This window comes from Pinus tabuliformis, chromosome 2_2 (genome assembly GCF_031772625.1).
Source record: "Pinus tabuliformis cultivar Carrire ecotype Pingquan chromosome 2_2, CPIR1, whole genome shotgun sequence".
Taxonomy (NCBI): Eukaryota; Viridiplantae; Streptophyta; class Pinopsida; order Pinales; family Pinaceae; genus Pinus; species Pinus tabuliformis.
The window spans coordinates 813,427,437-813,442,693 of NC_142300.1; the positions used below are offsets into that span (position 1 = coordinate 813,427,437).

Here is a 15,257-nt window from a genome sequence, read left to right on the forward strand (position 1 = left end):
TTTTTTCGGCGACTCCAAACACCATTTAGGGCCTCTTTGTTCACATATGAACTATTTTAGTTATATTTCAATTATATGTACCATTGCTATGTGCTTGAGAATTTTACTTATATTTGTGTAAAAATGATTAACAAAGATTGGGCAGAATGGTTGTTATCTTCGCCACCCAGGTTCAAATTCCAGCTAGTGACAAAATAAGCTATAATGCCTTGATAAATATTGTAGTAATGGCTTCGTAAGGACAGATCTCGGATCTCACTCTGTGCCTGCAGGAACAATGGAGATATTCACCGTAACAAAGGATCATTTCACGTGAGGCCCACTCTTCTCATATATATCCTTGTTTCCCAAAATCAAATCAAATCAAAGGTTGGGAATTGTTCGACATGGTCTGTTGCAAGGTTCATGTCATCTGCCCAGCTCCTAGCCAGATCACCTCATAAATGTATACTTCTATATTAATTATGATGTGCTCTAATGGCGAGGATCTGGACTTACACGCACCCCCACCGCCGGATATCTTTTACCTACCAAAACAACCACGAAAGATATACTTGGAGAATGTAAAACAGAGACGATATCAATTCCTATAACAAAATGGCTGAAAGCAAATTTTTAAGAACTAATCATGCACCCATAAAGGAAATAAACAACATAAAAAACTAAGATACTTTGAAACAAGAATTGAATGCAATTTCTATAATTTTTCCGTCATATAAAAGAAAATATGTAACACAATTCAACAACGGTAACATACCTGACAAGCATATTTACCATTGCTCTAATATGAAAAAATGCATGTCTATGACATTACTTTCATGTCCTCAACTTCTAAACAAGATATTCACATAGCCAAGTTTGGCAAATCAACATGCCACAATACAACATACATGTTTTCTACTCTGTTACATCATCCCATCTAACTTCGATATCAATCATTCTACTTCGATAATAAAGATAGATGCCCGCAGAACAAATGCTACCATTAACGGAGATCAAACAGATACGTATGCCTGCATATGATCTTTAACTCATAATATTTTCAAGATATAGCCATAAATTAGGGCACTTCATACTATTTTGGATCTCAGCCTTTAGGCATTTCTTAGAGCATTAATAATACACCAATATATATGTTACAAGTAAAAGATTTGAATAAATAAGCCTACAAAAGCATTTCAGGGTGAAAAGAAAGACCAGGTACTTAATAAACAAATGCTAATACAACAGCAATGTGTTCATTTATAGGATATATCAATTCAGTCAAGTCTTCAGCAGCATTTCCAGAGTGATTATCCCATCATAAGAGTAGGTCAGGTTAAACTAACTGATCAATCTAAATATACGCTGCTCAACAAAAATTGCTGCTGTCTCCAGCTCAGATGTGTTCAAAATTTTCCAGACATCCTTCCAGGGGGAGGCAGAAACGAGATCAACCCCTTCTTGAAATTGCTCGAACTGAAAAGCCTTTGAAAGTAGCATCATACCAAATCATTTATGATGGCACTGCAATCAAACAGAAACATACGTTTTTATAGCCAACATGCCACAGCTGCAATCACACCATCATCGATAAAAGAAGGCCGCACTATGAATCAATCATCAGCAAAAGCCAAGCAGTGAAAGATACAGCAAATGGCAAGGATGAAATGAAAATCAACCATTCACAGGTTTGCACAACTAATACTTACTATATGTAGATGTATCTATTTGTGCTGGGAGCTCCTTTATGTCAACTTCAAAACGTTCTTGAACCTAAAAAAGAACGAAATATATGTTGCAAGTCAACTTCAATAAATTCTTAAACCTACAAAATGCACGATATGAATGATGCAAAATAACAAAAGCTGTCATTAGACGACCATCCAGGGCAATGAAAATCATTAATAGCTCTTGAATAAATTCTTCAGTAAGGCACATGCCTGGTTGAGCACATCTGAGTCAGAAGCAGAGGAAACAAACGTGATTGCAAGACCCTTCGTACCAAATCTGCCAGCCCTTCCAACCTGCATAAAATCCACTCTCAGTTCTATATCTTAAAATTAAAATTAAAATTTATAAATATTTGAATACTAAGTAAAAGCATTCTTGGACCGTATATATGTATGTAGGCATACCCTGTGCAAGTAAGTATCCGCAGAATCTGGCATGTCATAGTTAACAACAATATTTACACGCTCAATGTCGATTCCTCTACCAACCAAATCAGTTGCAACTAATATCCTCTTATGACCCTCCTTGAAACCTTTGTATCTTGTCAATCTGCACACAGAGAGTTATCATGAATTACTGATGGCTTAATATATCACAGCAAATTAATGCATAATAATTGTAATCAACAGCCTCTTAGAGGCAACTTTCTCAAAAGCAAGAAATAAGATATGTTTCAACCTCGGATGAAAGCTATAATTTTCAATTACCGGATATTAAAAATATGGTGTAACACATTAATGTGCCGTCATATAGTGGCACTCAAATGCTTTGTCAATTGGGTCTAACTTATTTGAAGTTGTTCTGCTTCCCATCCAAGTTTAAATCACATTTGACATGTTTGCCCCTTATGGGCAAACTGGGGGCAGACAATGGGGTGGCTCAAGCAGTCATGAGCCAGACATGAAATCTCTCCCAATTTAACAAGATCATGGGTTCAACTCTCTTGATCCCCCCAAGGTTAGGTGCTTGGAACTTTGGCATCAACAGTCAATCTTGCTTACAAGCACAGGATTACATGGAATACTCAGCAGGCTTTTGCATATATAAGAGGGTGGTGGGTATTGGAAAAACAATAATATCATGTCTACATTATTATTTTTTTTCCCAATATCGAAACCCCCCCCCCCCCCCGAACAGCCCTTTCGTAAAAAGATATGACGTCATTCAAATGCCACCAACATAGATCCATGTCAACCCCAAATCTAATTGGGGTGAGAGGGATCGAGAAGAAACAAGGCACAACCTTAATTTCTTTTTACCTGTCTCCATGCTTATTATTTTGGGGTTAAGATGGATCTATGATGGTTATTTATTATTATATATATATGATTGATAACCTACTTTTATGCACCACAGACCTCAATTATTTTTCCATTAAACACGTGGACATTACATATCCCATTCACTCTGGGTTGTCCATATCACTTCATATTCATTAGCAAGTAAAACAAGGTAACTACAGGTATTGGTCCCTGGGGTTGGGGATGCAACACCCAGGTCCCCCGCACTCTCATCCTTGGGAGCATCCCAGTGGACCTACAAATTTCCGATACCACAGGCTCCTCCTAAAGGCTTCCCTCATGGACCAATATGACTCTTCTAGATGAAATCATGCTAACATCATACTGCAGGTGATGTCACTGCCATTAGTTCCCCCATTGAATTAAAATTGTTTTTTCGGTAAATGTAAGCAAAAGCATAAAGACCACCAGCTTTAAACTATTTTCACCGTTATGGGCTACTTATTATTGGGACACTAACAAATTCAAATGCTAGAATAAGGGCTTTAAGATCTGGTGAAATTAACCTAGATATTGGAATACGCTGTCTGACATTTATTTCAAAGACAAATACATTTGCCTGGAATGCACTTAAATGCAAAGGGCAATAAAATAACCACAAAAGTGGCACCGAGTAAAAATCATCTGAAAGGAGGCTTAAGTTTATTAAATAATTGTTCATAACAGTAACATAAAAGCAACTCAATTGGGTCTAACCCAGGCAGTTTAGGAATGTTATACTCTGCACCCAGGAACAAATCCCACAAAAGACATGATGAGCTCTTCACAGTACAATGTTGTCCAGGCCTTGAGCCATAAAAAATCCACTTTAGCCCGATGTTTTAAAAACCTTAAAAACCAGCCTGGTCCAACTCATCATAATAGGTCAAACCAGCCAATCAGAAAGGGTGCCAGTTCAAATCAGCCAACAATCCAGAACAGCGAGCCATAAAGAATCCACTTTAGCCCAATGTTTTAAAAACCAGCCCAGTCCAACTCATCACAGGTCAAACCAGCCAATCAAATAGGGTGCCACTTCAACTCAGCCAACAAATGAGACCAGCAGACCAGTTTGTAGCTATTTCGTACAGTGGCCCAGACCAGCCAAGCCACCTCACAAACCACAGTTAGAATGTGGAAAATGTTTTGACCTACAATTGTCAAAACATTTTGACCTACAATTGTCCTTTCTACATGCTGGCCAGAGTTGGTCCTCTTATAGCAAAGTATTCAGTGAGGACCTTCAGGTCATTATTGCAATGGTTAAAGGTGACTTTTGCAAGGCCTGAAATATGCATTGAATGGTCGAGACTCTAAAAAATGGATTTTGATGCATATTCACATCAGTAGAATGCTGATCTGTAGGCAATCTTGTAAAAATCCTACATCATATGGGAAAACACACCTCACCAGGAGCTAACACAAACATCATCTTTTCATCATTTTATTAACTCAGAATCAGTGTTAGGTCAACAGGGGAGAAGATCTTAAATCTGTTGATAATCCCAAAAAAAAAAGTGAATAAAAGCTGATGGTATTTGCTGACAAATGCTGTTCTTCACTCAGCATTATGCTCATATTATTGTTAACTGGGCACTTCGACGTATTTTAAAGGCTATCCAAGGAGATAACCATGCTGGAAGTTGTTGGCAGCACACCTATTTTCAAAGAATCTTAAGTTGTTGCAGCATTTGAGTCAATCCAAGTCTGAGTCAAAACCCAAGTTGGTAGGTGGCCAAATCAAAGTCTGAATCTGAGTTTTAAAACATTGGTTTTGCTTGGGTACCATGCTTGAAAAGAGGGGAAATGCCTGGCAGGTTTCATGGGGATATGTATTTCACAGGAACCCAAACAAAAACAAAAACAAAAAGCAACAAAAGAGGACAGCCATAGCTACTCCCAAGCATCAAAAGCAAAAGAGATACAAGTGACACTAAAAGTACAAATAGAGGTAGAGAGAAGAATTACTCAGCACCAAAAGTACAAATAGAAGTAGAAAGAAGAAATACTCAGTAACAAAAGTACCAATAGAGATAAGATGTTGGGGGAATAACATGGCTCCTTCTAAGCACCAAAAGATACAGGGGAAACTAGAGGTAGAGAGTAAGACAGGGCAATACTACAAAGAGCACTTCTCATCACAAAAGTAGAGGTAGCTGTTTAGATGCATTGTCGGCAAGCTAACCTGACATCACCAAATCCTTGTGTACCAATTCAAAACCTATGATTTTGAAATAACAGCCTATGATGGAACTGAAATTAGTCACGGTTTCCAGTAAGGCATAGTAACTTAGAGAAGCTAAACACAGGCTACTCTAGAATAATGCAGATATAAACAGGATTTTGATATGCCATTAGTCGAAGGTTCTAGAAATGTTGTCAACAACTAAAAATAAAAACAATTTTAAAATTTTAAACCGTACTAAAGCATTCAAGGCAACACAAAATCAGCACACCTTAGTATAACCAAATATAGTAATAGTTTACAAATAAGGAGCATAATAAAACATGATTAACAATCATCAAAAAGCAATGGATTTTCATGGAGTCCTACAGAGCTAACAGCCACAGCCTTCAGTTAACAACACCAGCCATTCAGAAACCGGGGATGAGTGAATATGCAGGGCACTGGTCAAGAAACAAGCTTCCTTGTTCTGAAGGTTCAAATGCAGGAAATACAATGGTGCTGAGCCAAAACAAAAAAAAGTAATAAATATTATGAAAATATATACACACCTTTCTTCCTGTGTCATCCCAGAATGAATGCATATGGAAGGAAAGTTACACTCCACAAGTAGCTTGTTTAGCTCCGCAGCTCTGTTCACGCTCTTAACAAATATCACCACTTGGTTGAAGTCCAGCGCATCGAGCAAATCATTCAATTTACGGTTCTTCTCCAGCTCACTCAACTTGATGTAGTGCTGAAACAAAGACAGGGTGTAAGTACCAAAAAATTGACACAAGAAATGATTGACAACATGAATTTAATTTGCATAGTACACTTGTAAATAAACACCTGAACTAGTCCATGAAGTGTCAACTTTGCCTCATCATCAACGTATATCTCCATAGGCTGTAAATGGAAACAAATGTCAGGGCAACATTAGGTGAGGTGTTGCGATGAGGAGCCAAAAGTGCCACAACACTTGCTTCTCCTTGATCCAAGCAGAGCATATGTGGAACGAAAAGGACTGAAATGTTCAACTAGCAGCATCGTGGTCCAACATACTGTCTCTGAGTTCTGAATTTAATACTTTGCTACTGCAATGAATTAATTATTTGTATTGCTGTTACAAAAGCCAGTAACTGAGGCCACATATGTAGCCATATCTCCATCACATGTGCAATGGCCACCATTATAAAATGCAGCCCTGCATTCCCCCTAATGCAGCTCCATTCTTGAGAATGCAAAGAGAAGTCTTAAGTAACAGGCAAACCCAACATCGAACATTTATTACATTAATTACAAATCTCAGATTCTTCACAGTTGACAGACTCCAAGAAAAATCACTGGGAATTAACAACGTGCCTACTTTGTAAACACAAACATTGACATCTACAGAACCTTATCCAGAACATCATATGTCGAATTGTATCTGTGTAAATAAAAGTTAGCACTTCAAAACAAATAGAAACACTGAACTCTACTGCATGTGACTAATAACACTAATATGCATGTAACTAAGAAAATTGAACAAGTTAATCATCACCCCCTAACTAGTTTCCTTGATAAGGAAAGAATATTCTGTCAGTTAACATGAAATCAATTGGACAAAAGACTTTACATCTTGCATAAATCTTTTGCAGACAGGCCGAATTTCCTTGCTCAGTGTGGCTGAGAACATCATTACTTGCTTGTCATGAGGGGTCATCTTGAAAATATCCTGGACATCTTTCCGCATGTCTACACAGCAAGTAATGTCAGATATAGCAGCAAAACTACTTGAATGTATAAAAATAAAATAGTTAATATTGAAGTGACAAAAAAGGTATATCACGAGATATTTAAAAGAGTGGTTCACTAGCATACCAAGAGATTCTAGCATTCTGTCACATTCATCCAGAATAAAATGCCGGACATTTTTTAGATTCAGATCTTTCTCTTTTGCTAATTGCAGTATCCTTCCAGGGGTTCCAACAACTATATGGGGGCATTCATTTTTTAGTAATGATTTATGTGTTTTGATATTTACACCCCCATAGAATACAGCAACCTTCAAGTCTGTCAAGTAGGTAATAAACCTCTCGAATTCATGGCATATCTACAAAACAAAAATTCAGAACTCCCAGTCAATATCTATGATATAGATATCAATGTAAGATATATGACTAACATGCATAGGTAACGTAAAAACTTTTTTCAAAAAGCTATTAAATCATATCTGTTCTTCAAAATACCTGATATGCCAATTCTCGAGTATGACACAGGACAAGAGCAGCAACTTGTCCTGCAACAGGTTCAATCTGCTGCAGTGTTGAAAGTACAAAAACAGCAGTCTTCCCCATTCCAGACTTTGCTTGGCAAATTACATCCATCCCAAGGATTGCCTGGGGAATACACTCGTGTTGTACTGAGAGAACCAAACAAAATAAAGTAACATTCTCCGTTAGGGCTTATATGACATTCATTATTGTCTGATGCAGAATTCTTTAAGATAGCCATCATTATGCTCCAACTTTAGAAGCACGGTGCAAGTAAATTACCTGCACACATCATTAAATGAACGTTTTAGACCATAAATAAAAATCAAATTAAAAATTTTCACACAATCTTTTCAAAGGATTTTCAAAGGAGACAAACACCAGCTCTTGATGCAAAATTGAATAAATTTATATTTCCTGTCTTTACGATGTTTGGCACAAAAGAAGCAACAGGACTTCTGACAATAGAGCACATTGTACCAAATTAGAGGCCCAAAAAAAATTGGTATGTTGTGAAACTTTAAATTCCCTCTAAACAGAATATACAAACCCATACCTAAGAAGAGAGAACTTGTCACAACATTCCACTATAACACTCCAAGACTAGCAAAGCAAAAAATACATTCAATTTCTGGCATAGGGAAAGAAGAGAGAACTTGTCACAACATTCCACTATAACACTCCAAGACTAGCAAAGCAAAAAATACATTCAATTTCTGGCATAGGGAAACAATTTATGAAGATTGATTTTCCTATTATTGAAGTTGTGAAAGGACTACAAAAGAAATAACACAATAAAAAATATAATTTCAAGTCAACTTACAACGGCTGTATTTCAACATATTACTAGTGAAACTTGAATTGTAAATTTAGTTTAATTAAACAACACTTTCATTTGACAAACTATTATCGAAGAAACATACAGAAGATATATAGCATGAAACAATTTTATTGTACATGGACAAATCTATACTTGCATGTAGATACTATCAGATTCATAGTGCGCCCCTTTCCTTTGCTTACATTATGATTAAATCGATGAGAGTCCTCTTTTCTTATTGAAAAGAGGAGCGAATTTTTTTACCAGTAACAAGCCCATTGTTTTCTCAAAGGCTAAACATGTTTGATTTTGGAAGTGAGTCTCTTAACTGGATGGTCAGACAGCCAGAGAGAAGGAAGCCAAAATACAGAGAGCCTGGTTCAAGTGGCCAACACTTGGGCTGTGTAGTGCATAACTCAGAAAACAGCTCGGGCACAAGTAAAAAAAGGAGAGTAGATTCTGCAAAAGGACTCTTTGTGTTTCCCATACAGTTTGGGTGACTAGAGCTAATTCTTACCAGTGGATGTGTCTGGCACAGCAGAACGGGTGGCATGCATTGCTTGATATAGGTGCTTTGGGTCCAAAGGATATAGATTCTCTTGGACTGTGCCTCTTTAGGCCAGATTTTACAAGTCATTTTACAAGGAAGCCAGTTCAGACCCAAGAGATATTACTTGTGAAACTTTAAGTTATAAACTTAGTTTAATTAAACTGAACCAGTAACGCAATCAGCAATATAAAAGAGATATATATAGCATGAAACAATTTTGTTGGACAAGCACAAAGCTATCGTCATGTATGTAGATAGTATCAGATTTATAGCACACCCATCTCCTTGGCTTCAACTATGATTAAGCCAACACAAGGCCTCTTCTCTTATTGGAAAAGAGGGCAATTTTTTTTCAAAATGCAATCCTTCATCAATTTTCATAGAACAGTCCATATAAAAACTGGACATATTTATAGCTTTGAAATGCCTACTGAAGTTACCAATCCCAGTGTACCCAACACAGGGCTGATACAAAGTATCTGTATCGAGATTCAGATATTGGCTATCCAAATCCATGCAGAATGGCAGTACCTGGAACTTGTATACTACAGAAAAACAGAGCAAACGATTCAATAAAGAATAGAAATTTAAAAAACAAAAAGAACAAAATAATTCTTAAAAAAGGGCTATTGTCACTCGTGTTAACAACCTCCACAATAAGTATGAGTGGACCTGAACCCCACAGCAACAGCGAGATGCAAAAGGAAATGACAACCCCTTTCCGCTACAGGGTCCATGTCACCATATAAATTAATATATAAAGGAGGGTTGAAGGCTTGGTAGATTGTAAAAAAAAATTGTTGAAGTTTACATTTAAAAAGTGTTTAATAGTCAAAATATAAGACTAATGTTTGATTATCTTTTAACACTTTAAAACTTGTAATGATATTACACAATATATTACATTTTTTTGAAAAAAAGACATTTGATTATATTTTAATCCTTTAAAACTTGTAATAATGTTACACATAATATATTAAATTTTTTTGACAAAAAGACGTTTCTATTAACTTGTATACTACAGAAAAACAGAGCTAACGATTCAATAAAGAATAGAAATTTAAAAACAAAAAGAACAAAAAAAGTTCTTAAAAAAGGGCTATTGTCACTCGTGTTAACAACCTCCAAAATAAGTATGAGAGTGGACCTGAACCCCACAGCAACAGCGAGATGCAAAAGGAAATGACAACCCCTTTCCGCTACAGGGTCCATGTCACCATATAAATTAATATATAAAGGAGGGTTGAAGGCTTGGTAGATTGTTAAAAAAAATTGTTGAAGTTTACATTTAAAAAGTGTTTAATAGTCAAAATAAAAGACTAATGTTTGATTATCTTTTAACACTTTAAAACTTGTAATGATATTACACACAATATATTACATATTTTTAAAAAAGACATTTGATTATATTTTAATCCTTTAAAACTTGTAATAATGTTACACATAATATATTAAATTTTTTTGACAAAAAGACGTTTCTATTAATATAACACTCTCCCCCAAAGAAACATCTAGTATTTTTAATAACCATTCAAACTACCATGGGAATTATCATAACAAACACGTGATAACAAAGACAGAGCCCCACAGTAGTAACGAGCAGATAAGGGAGATAACAACCCCCTGCCACTACAGGGTCCATGTCATCATATAAACTACTAATATGGAGAGGGGCGTTGGAAGGCTTGATAGATTGTTAAAAAAATTGGAAAGTTTAAATTTTATAAATGTTTTTTATAGACAAAAGATAATACTAATGTTTTGATTACATTTTAACGCTTAAAACTTGTAATGTATATTACAAATTTCTGACAAAGACATTTCTGTTAATATAAAACTCATATCTAAGGTGACATGAAGATATCTGGCATTTTCAATAACCATTCAAACTACCATGGGAAATATCATAAAAAACACATGGTAACAAAGACAAATAACACATAACTAAGGACAGGCAATACATATTTTAACCTGTACAAAACAGGAAATCTAGCCATCCAAGAAGTGGATTGTTGTAGATGAAGAGATCACTTGGAATGTTAAAATCCATTGTTGTAACAGCTCAAAACATAGCGCTAGCTGTAGACTGAACACATCATATGCCAGTGTCTCAATGCTATTGGGTTCCTGGCTCTTGAAGTTCTCATCAATCAGACGTGGATAAGTAATGTCCAGAATCATGATTGCAGTGTGTAGACGTGCAAGCACATCTTTTGTTATCTCCGCTGCCAATTCATCCCTTTCTCCAGCATATATCATATATTTCAACCTAACAAAGAAACCAGAGTTCTCTTCTTTGGAACCAAAATTTGACTGCACAAGTTGTTTCCCGGGATCAGCCACAGACTTCTTGGCCTGACTTGAACAGTTAAGGCGTTAAACAACTCCTATGTGTGAAAGGGGTTCTCAATCTCATCTCTGACTGCTGCAGCATAATCCCAATTTCTTGGGCACCCACTTCGTCTCTAAGCTAAGAAATCCACCATAACTCATAGCAGAGAGCAGAACAAAAGAGGCAGACATTGCGATATCCCAGGATTACACAAATGAGGCTGCATTTACTTGGATTCTATGATGTGGGAATATACTAACATGTCAATACCGTTTTACTATCAATACAGTTTTACTATCCATGCCAGGCAGGAACTGACCTGCCAAATCTATCAGCTCTTGTGAACATAATTTGGGAGGTGAACCGAACTTATGGTAGAATAATGGGTGAAGATATTTTAAAACCTTAGTACTAAGTGTGTTTCAACATTTGAAGGACACCATGGGCATCAGTACAAATCTCTCTCGTTGAAGAATTCTCTTCTTTGATGGACATGGCCCCGTTAGCTAGCTGACCTGCTAACTAGAAGGAGACCACTTGGGCGTGCTCAAATTTAAAATTCTTAATTCACTATGCCAATATTGATCTATAACATCAATTACCTGCTAATCATCCACTAATGTTCCCAGCTCTTTCCATTGTGACTCTGTATGATGACATTAAAAAGTCACCTTCAGAAAAGAAATTTTCCATGTAGTTTCAAAGATCTTGTGATTCCATTGAAGTTACTTCACAACACTCGAGCCTAAATTTCCTTTTGATCATATTTAATCCATCCTTTAGGGATAAGAAACTCCAATGTTGTTAGTGATTCTTGGAGTGACCTAATGCCTGTACTTTAAATATAATTTATATAATATAATATTTGTTATAATGTCAATTAGGGCCACCGACGGGGCATAGAGCAGACGGTAACAGATTTACACAAAGTGAGTCTTGAAATCTCTGATTCAAAAACACCACAAATTTCAGACTAAAAGAAAAAGTGCTGACACTGAATCCTTTGAAGGAAAATTCGTGGATGTTGGCACTCACTATTAAACATAAGACTATCTTTGAGTTTGCTGAGACCAAGAGTAATTAATTTGTGCTTGACTTCCAAAATTAAGATGATTGCACACAGAAAAAGAGTGAGAAAAAGTGTGAAGCAAGAATTAAGTCCAGTAGTTAATTAACAGAACTAATGACTTCATTTCCCTTTCTGCAGATAGTGATACCAATTGATCAACACTAAATTGCAAAATCACGTAACACAGGTTAGTCGTGCATATATTACAGCATCCAAATCACTGAGTATTTAGATCCAGTATTGTTAACAAAAAAAAATGCCAGCCTAATTTCCTTTCTGCACAGAGGCATATTAGATAGCATTTTGTGACATCAAAAACACTCAGAATATGACATATGCCTATCATTTTTCTGCTTTTTGGGAAGGAAGGAATTTCACATTCTAACGGACCAAAAATAATAAAACAAATAATAGCAACATCAAACACAGCAGTAAGAACTCAGACAACAAAATTTTGTTTAACAAGATATATAATCATCTTTTCTGAATTACTGTAACCAGATAATGGCAAATAAAAACGGGAGAGAACTGTCATATTATACCACCAATAAGTTAAACAAGAATACCTTCTGACGGATGTTCAAATCCAGAGTCTACAATTGCACGAAGTAACTCTGGTTTCAGAAGAAAATCCCTGAAGCCTGAACTATGAATGCCAACATAACCTCTGCGGAATAATAGATGGAGTTAGTTGTTAAGTGGCAAACAATCCATGTCCCTAAATTCTTGGAAATAAGAGTAAACATTATATTCACTGCTCAAGAGTACATCATACAGAAACTTACTTTTTCACAGTTTCACCAGCTCCCCTTGCTGCAACTGATTCCTGTGCAACATCTTCTTCTTCATAGTCAAGGAGTTCTTCCTGGTAAGTGTCGCTTTCCTTCAATTCTCCCATGTTGGTTTCTACCGTGAGAAAATGTGACGCTGTAGAGAAAAGACACGAGTGTCATGCTAATAATAAGTGATAAAATCTAAATTTCCAAAATAGTAAACAGAAACAAGATGCATTCCTTTGTACAAAAATGGCACTTCGTAACTGTCCCTTAAAAGGCAACATAAAAATGTGATAAAAAAAATTAACCAATCAAGTCAACTTTAAACAACAAAATTGGACCACGTTTACTTAGGTTATGATAAATATCTTGATTTACAAAGGACCAAACTGTTGCAGAATTTATTTCTTAATACAAGAATTAAGTTTTATCATTGCCTTTAAACGAGGCAAACAAAAAGGAAAAAAGGCAAATAACTTGATTTTCAAAGAAGCAAACTGTAACAGGACTCATTTCCCAATAGAAAATTATTGCGCTTTAACACAGCATACAAATAGGAGAAAACGATCAACAAAACTTTAGTGGTTGCAAACTGAAATTGCTATAAAATCATTAATATATCAAACAGATATAACAAAATTATACTATGATTGCTTATGCATGCTAAAATTGTTTGCTCCATGTGCCACAAAAGCACGAGAAAGAAATGTGGCAAATAACTTGATTTTCAAAGAAGCAAACTGTAACAGGACTCATTTCCTAATAGAAAATTATTGTCCTTTAACACAGCATACAAATAGGAGAAAACGATTAACAAAACTCTAGTGGTTGCAAACTGACATTGCTATAAAATCATTAATATATCAAACAGATATAACAAAATTACACTATGATTGCTTATGCATACTGAAATTTTTGCTCCATGTGCCACAAAACAGGGGTTAAAATAAACACTTGAAATCGTAAGTAACCATTAACCATTAAGACGGGACGAAGAAATCCATGTATTAAACTAAGTAGACAAAAATCGATCTACATGAAAAGCAAAAGCTCAGATTAAACATTTTATTATTGTGTATATTTTGTGAAAACCTCAATTGTCAATAGAAAGAGCAATATTAACAAGAAAATATATGCTCGATAAATAAGCCTTAAAAGTAAAGCCAGAATATCTCAATTCTAAAGTATAGGGTGCCAAAAATAATTTTTTTCCGAAAACTGCCAAACTCCAAAACAAAAGCATATTAATAAAAAAACACTTAACTGTTCATCGAACTATGGTCCAGTAATAAGCGCTTAACACCAGGATGGCCCCAGGTTCAAATTCAGAAGGGCCTCTGCCAGTGATTAAAAAGAGAGAAGAGAATACAACACAAATGAGAAGTTGCTTCTAATTCTTTAAGTACTACACAAAACAAAGTTCCAGAAGAGTGATACTAACAATAAGTCAAGTTCTGACCCAAATTCCTGGAAAATGTCAAAAAAAACATTGAAAACCCGCGCTTATTTCACACCCTTAATAAAATTGCGCGTTGTTCATACCCTAAGACATTGACAGAGTTTAATTCCAACAAACCCTCGGCCTCAAAACATCAAATACTTCAAAACATACAACGTTGCTTCAGAACCGAACGCCGATTTACTTCGAGTTGAAAGTCCTCCTAATCTTGAGCTTCTCCAGTTGAACCTCCAACAGACTTCGGAATCCAAAAAATTAAATAAAACAAAGTGAAACCCTTACAGATCAAAACATTCAACAAATAAACACTCAAACCCTAATGTTTTCGAGAATACATAGAAGACAAAAGCGACAGGTTGAAAACTCGGGATAGTTTAGTACACCCCTAATCCAAATCATATAGACCACATACAAAAGGACTAGTTACTAACTCTCAAGAAACCACCAAAGACAGGGAATAAAAAAGGGTCTAAAGGTCATTAGCACCTACTGCAACTTTGAAGAAAATTTCAAGGAGGAGCCTACAGGAGATCGCGAAACAAAAAAATAGGTCAAATAACACACAGGTAATTATCAGCCATGAACAGCCACTTTTTGGGCCATACAGAGGCGAAAAAAAAAATATTCCACAGGCAGAACGCCTGCAAAACACGAGGAAAGCTTAAGCGCACATACCGCAGAGAGCGTAGAGGCTCGAACACGCAACCGCCTAGAGGTAACGAACAGATCTGAAGACGCAGCCGCAGTTGTGGAGCAAGGACAATGATAAAGATGAAGAGAATAAGAGAAGGAACAAAGAAGAAACCCTCGCCTTGTCAACGCGCTCAAACTCCACG

General features: G+C 36.1%; 1 protein-coding gene across 3 annotated transcripts; it reads right to left on the reverse strand.

The window, feature by feature from the left end:
* Positions 1-1,132: 1,132 nt before the first annotated feature.
* Positions 1,133-15,257, reverse strand: LOC149195437 (DEAD-box ATP-dependent RNA helicase 15). 3 transcript variants are annotated; one of them, XM_089405260.1, is made up of 13 exons: positions 15,097-15,256; positions 14,227-14,299; positions 12,972-13,113; positions 12,753-12,853; positions 7,392-7,564; positions 7,024-7,255; positions 6,779-6,897; positions 6,010-6,066; positions 5,730-5,914; positions 2,118-2,262; positions 1,923-2,006; positions 1,692-1,755; positions 1,133-1,506 (listed from the first exon to the last, which is right to left on the reverse strand). In XM_089405260.1, the coding sequence occupies exons 2-13, from the start codon at positions 14,231-14,233 to the stop codon at positions 1,496-1,498; spliced, it is 1,320 nt and encodes a 439-aa protein (XP_089261386.1). In that variant the 5' UTR covers positions 14,234-14,299; positions 15,097-15,256; the 3' UTR covers positions 1,133-1,495. The 3 variants fall into 3 exon arrangements, with proteins under 3 accessions (XP_089261386.1, XP_089261388.1, XP_089261387.1); XM_089405262.1 differs by lacking the exon at positions 14,227-14,299 and having other exon boundaries at positions 15,097-15,257; XM_089405261.1 differs by lacking the exon at positions 1,133-1,506 and having other exon boundaries at positions 1,681-1,755; positions 15,097-15,257.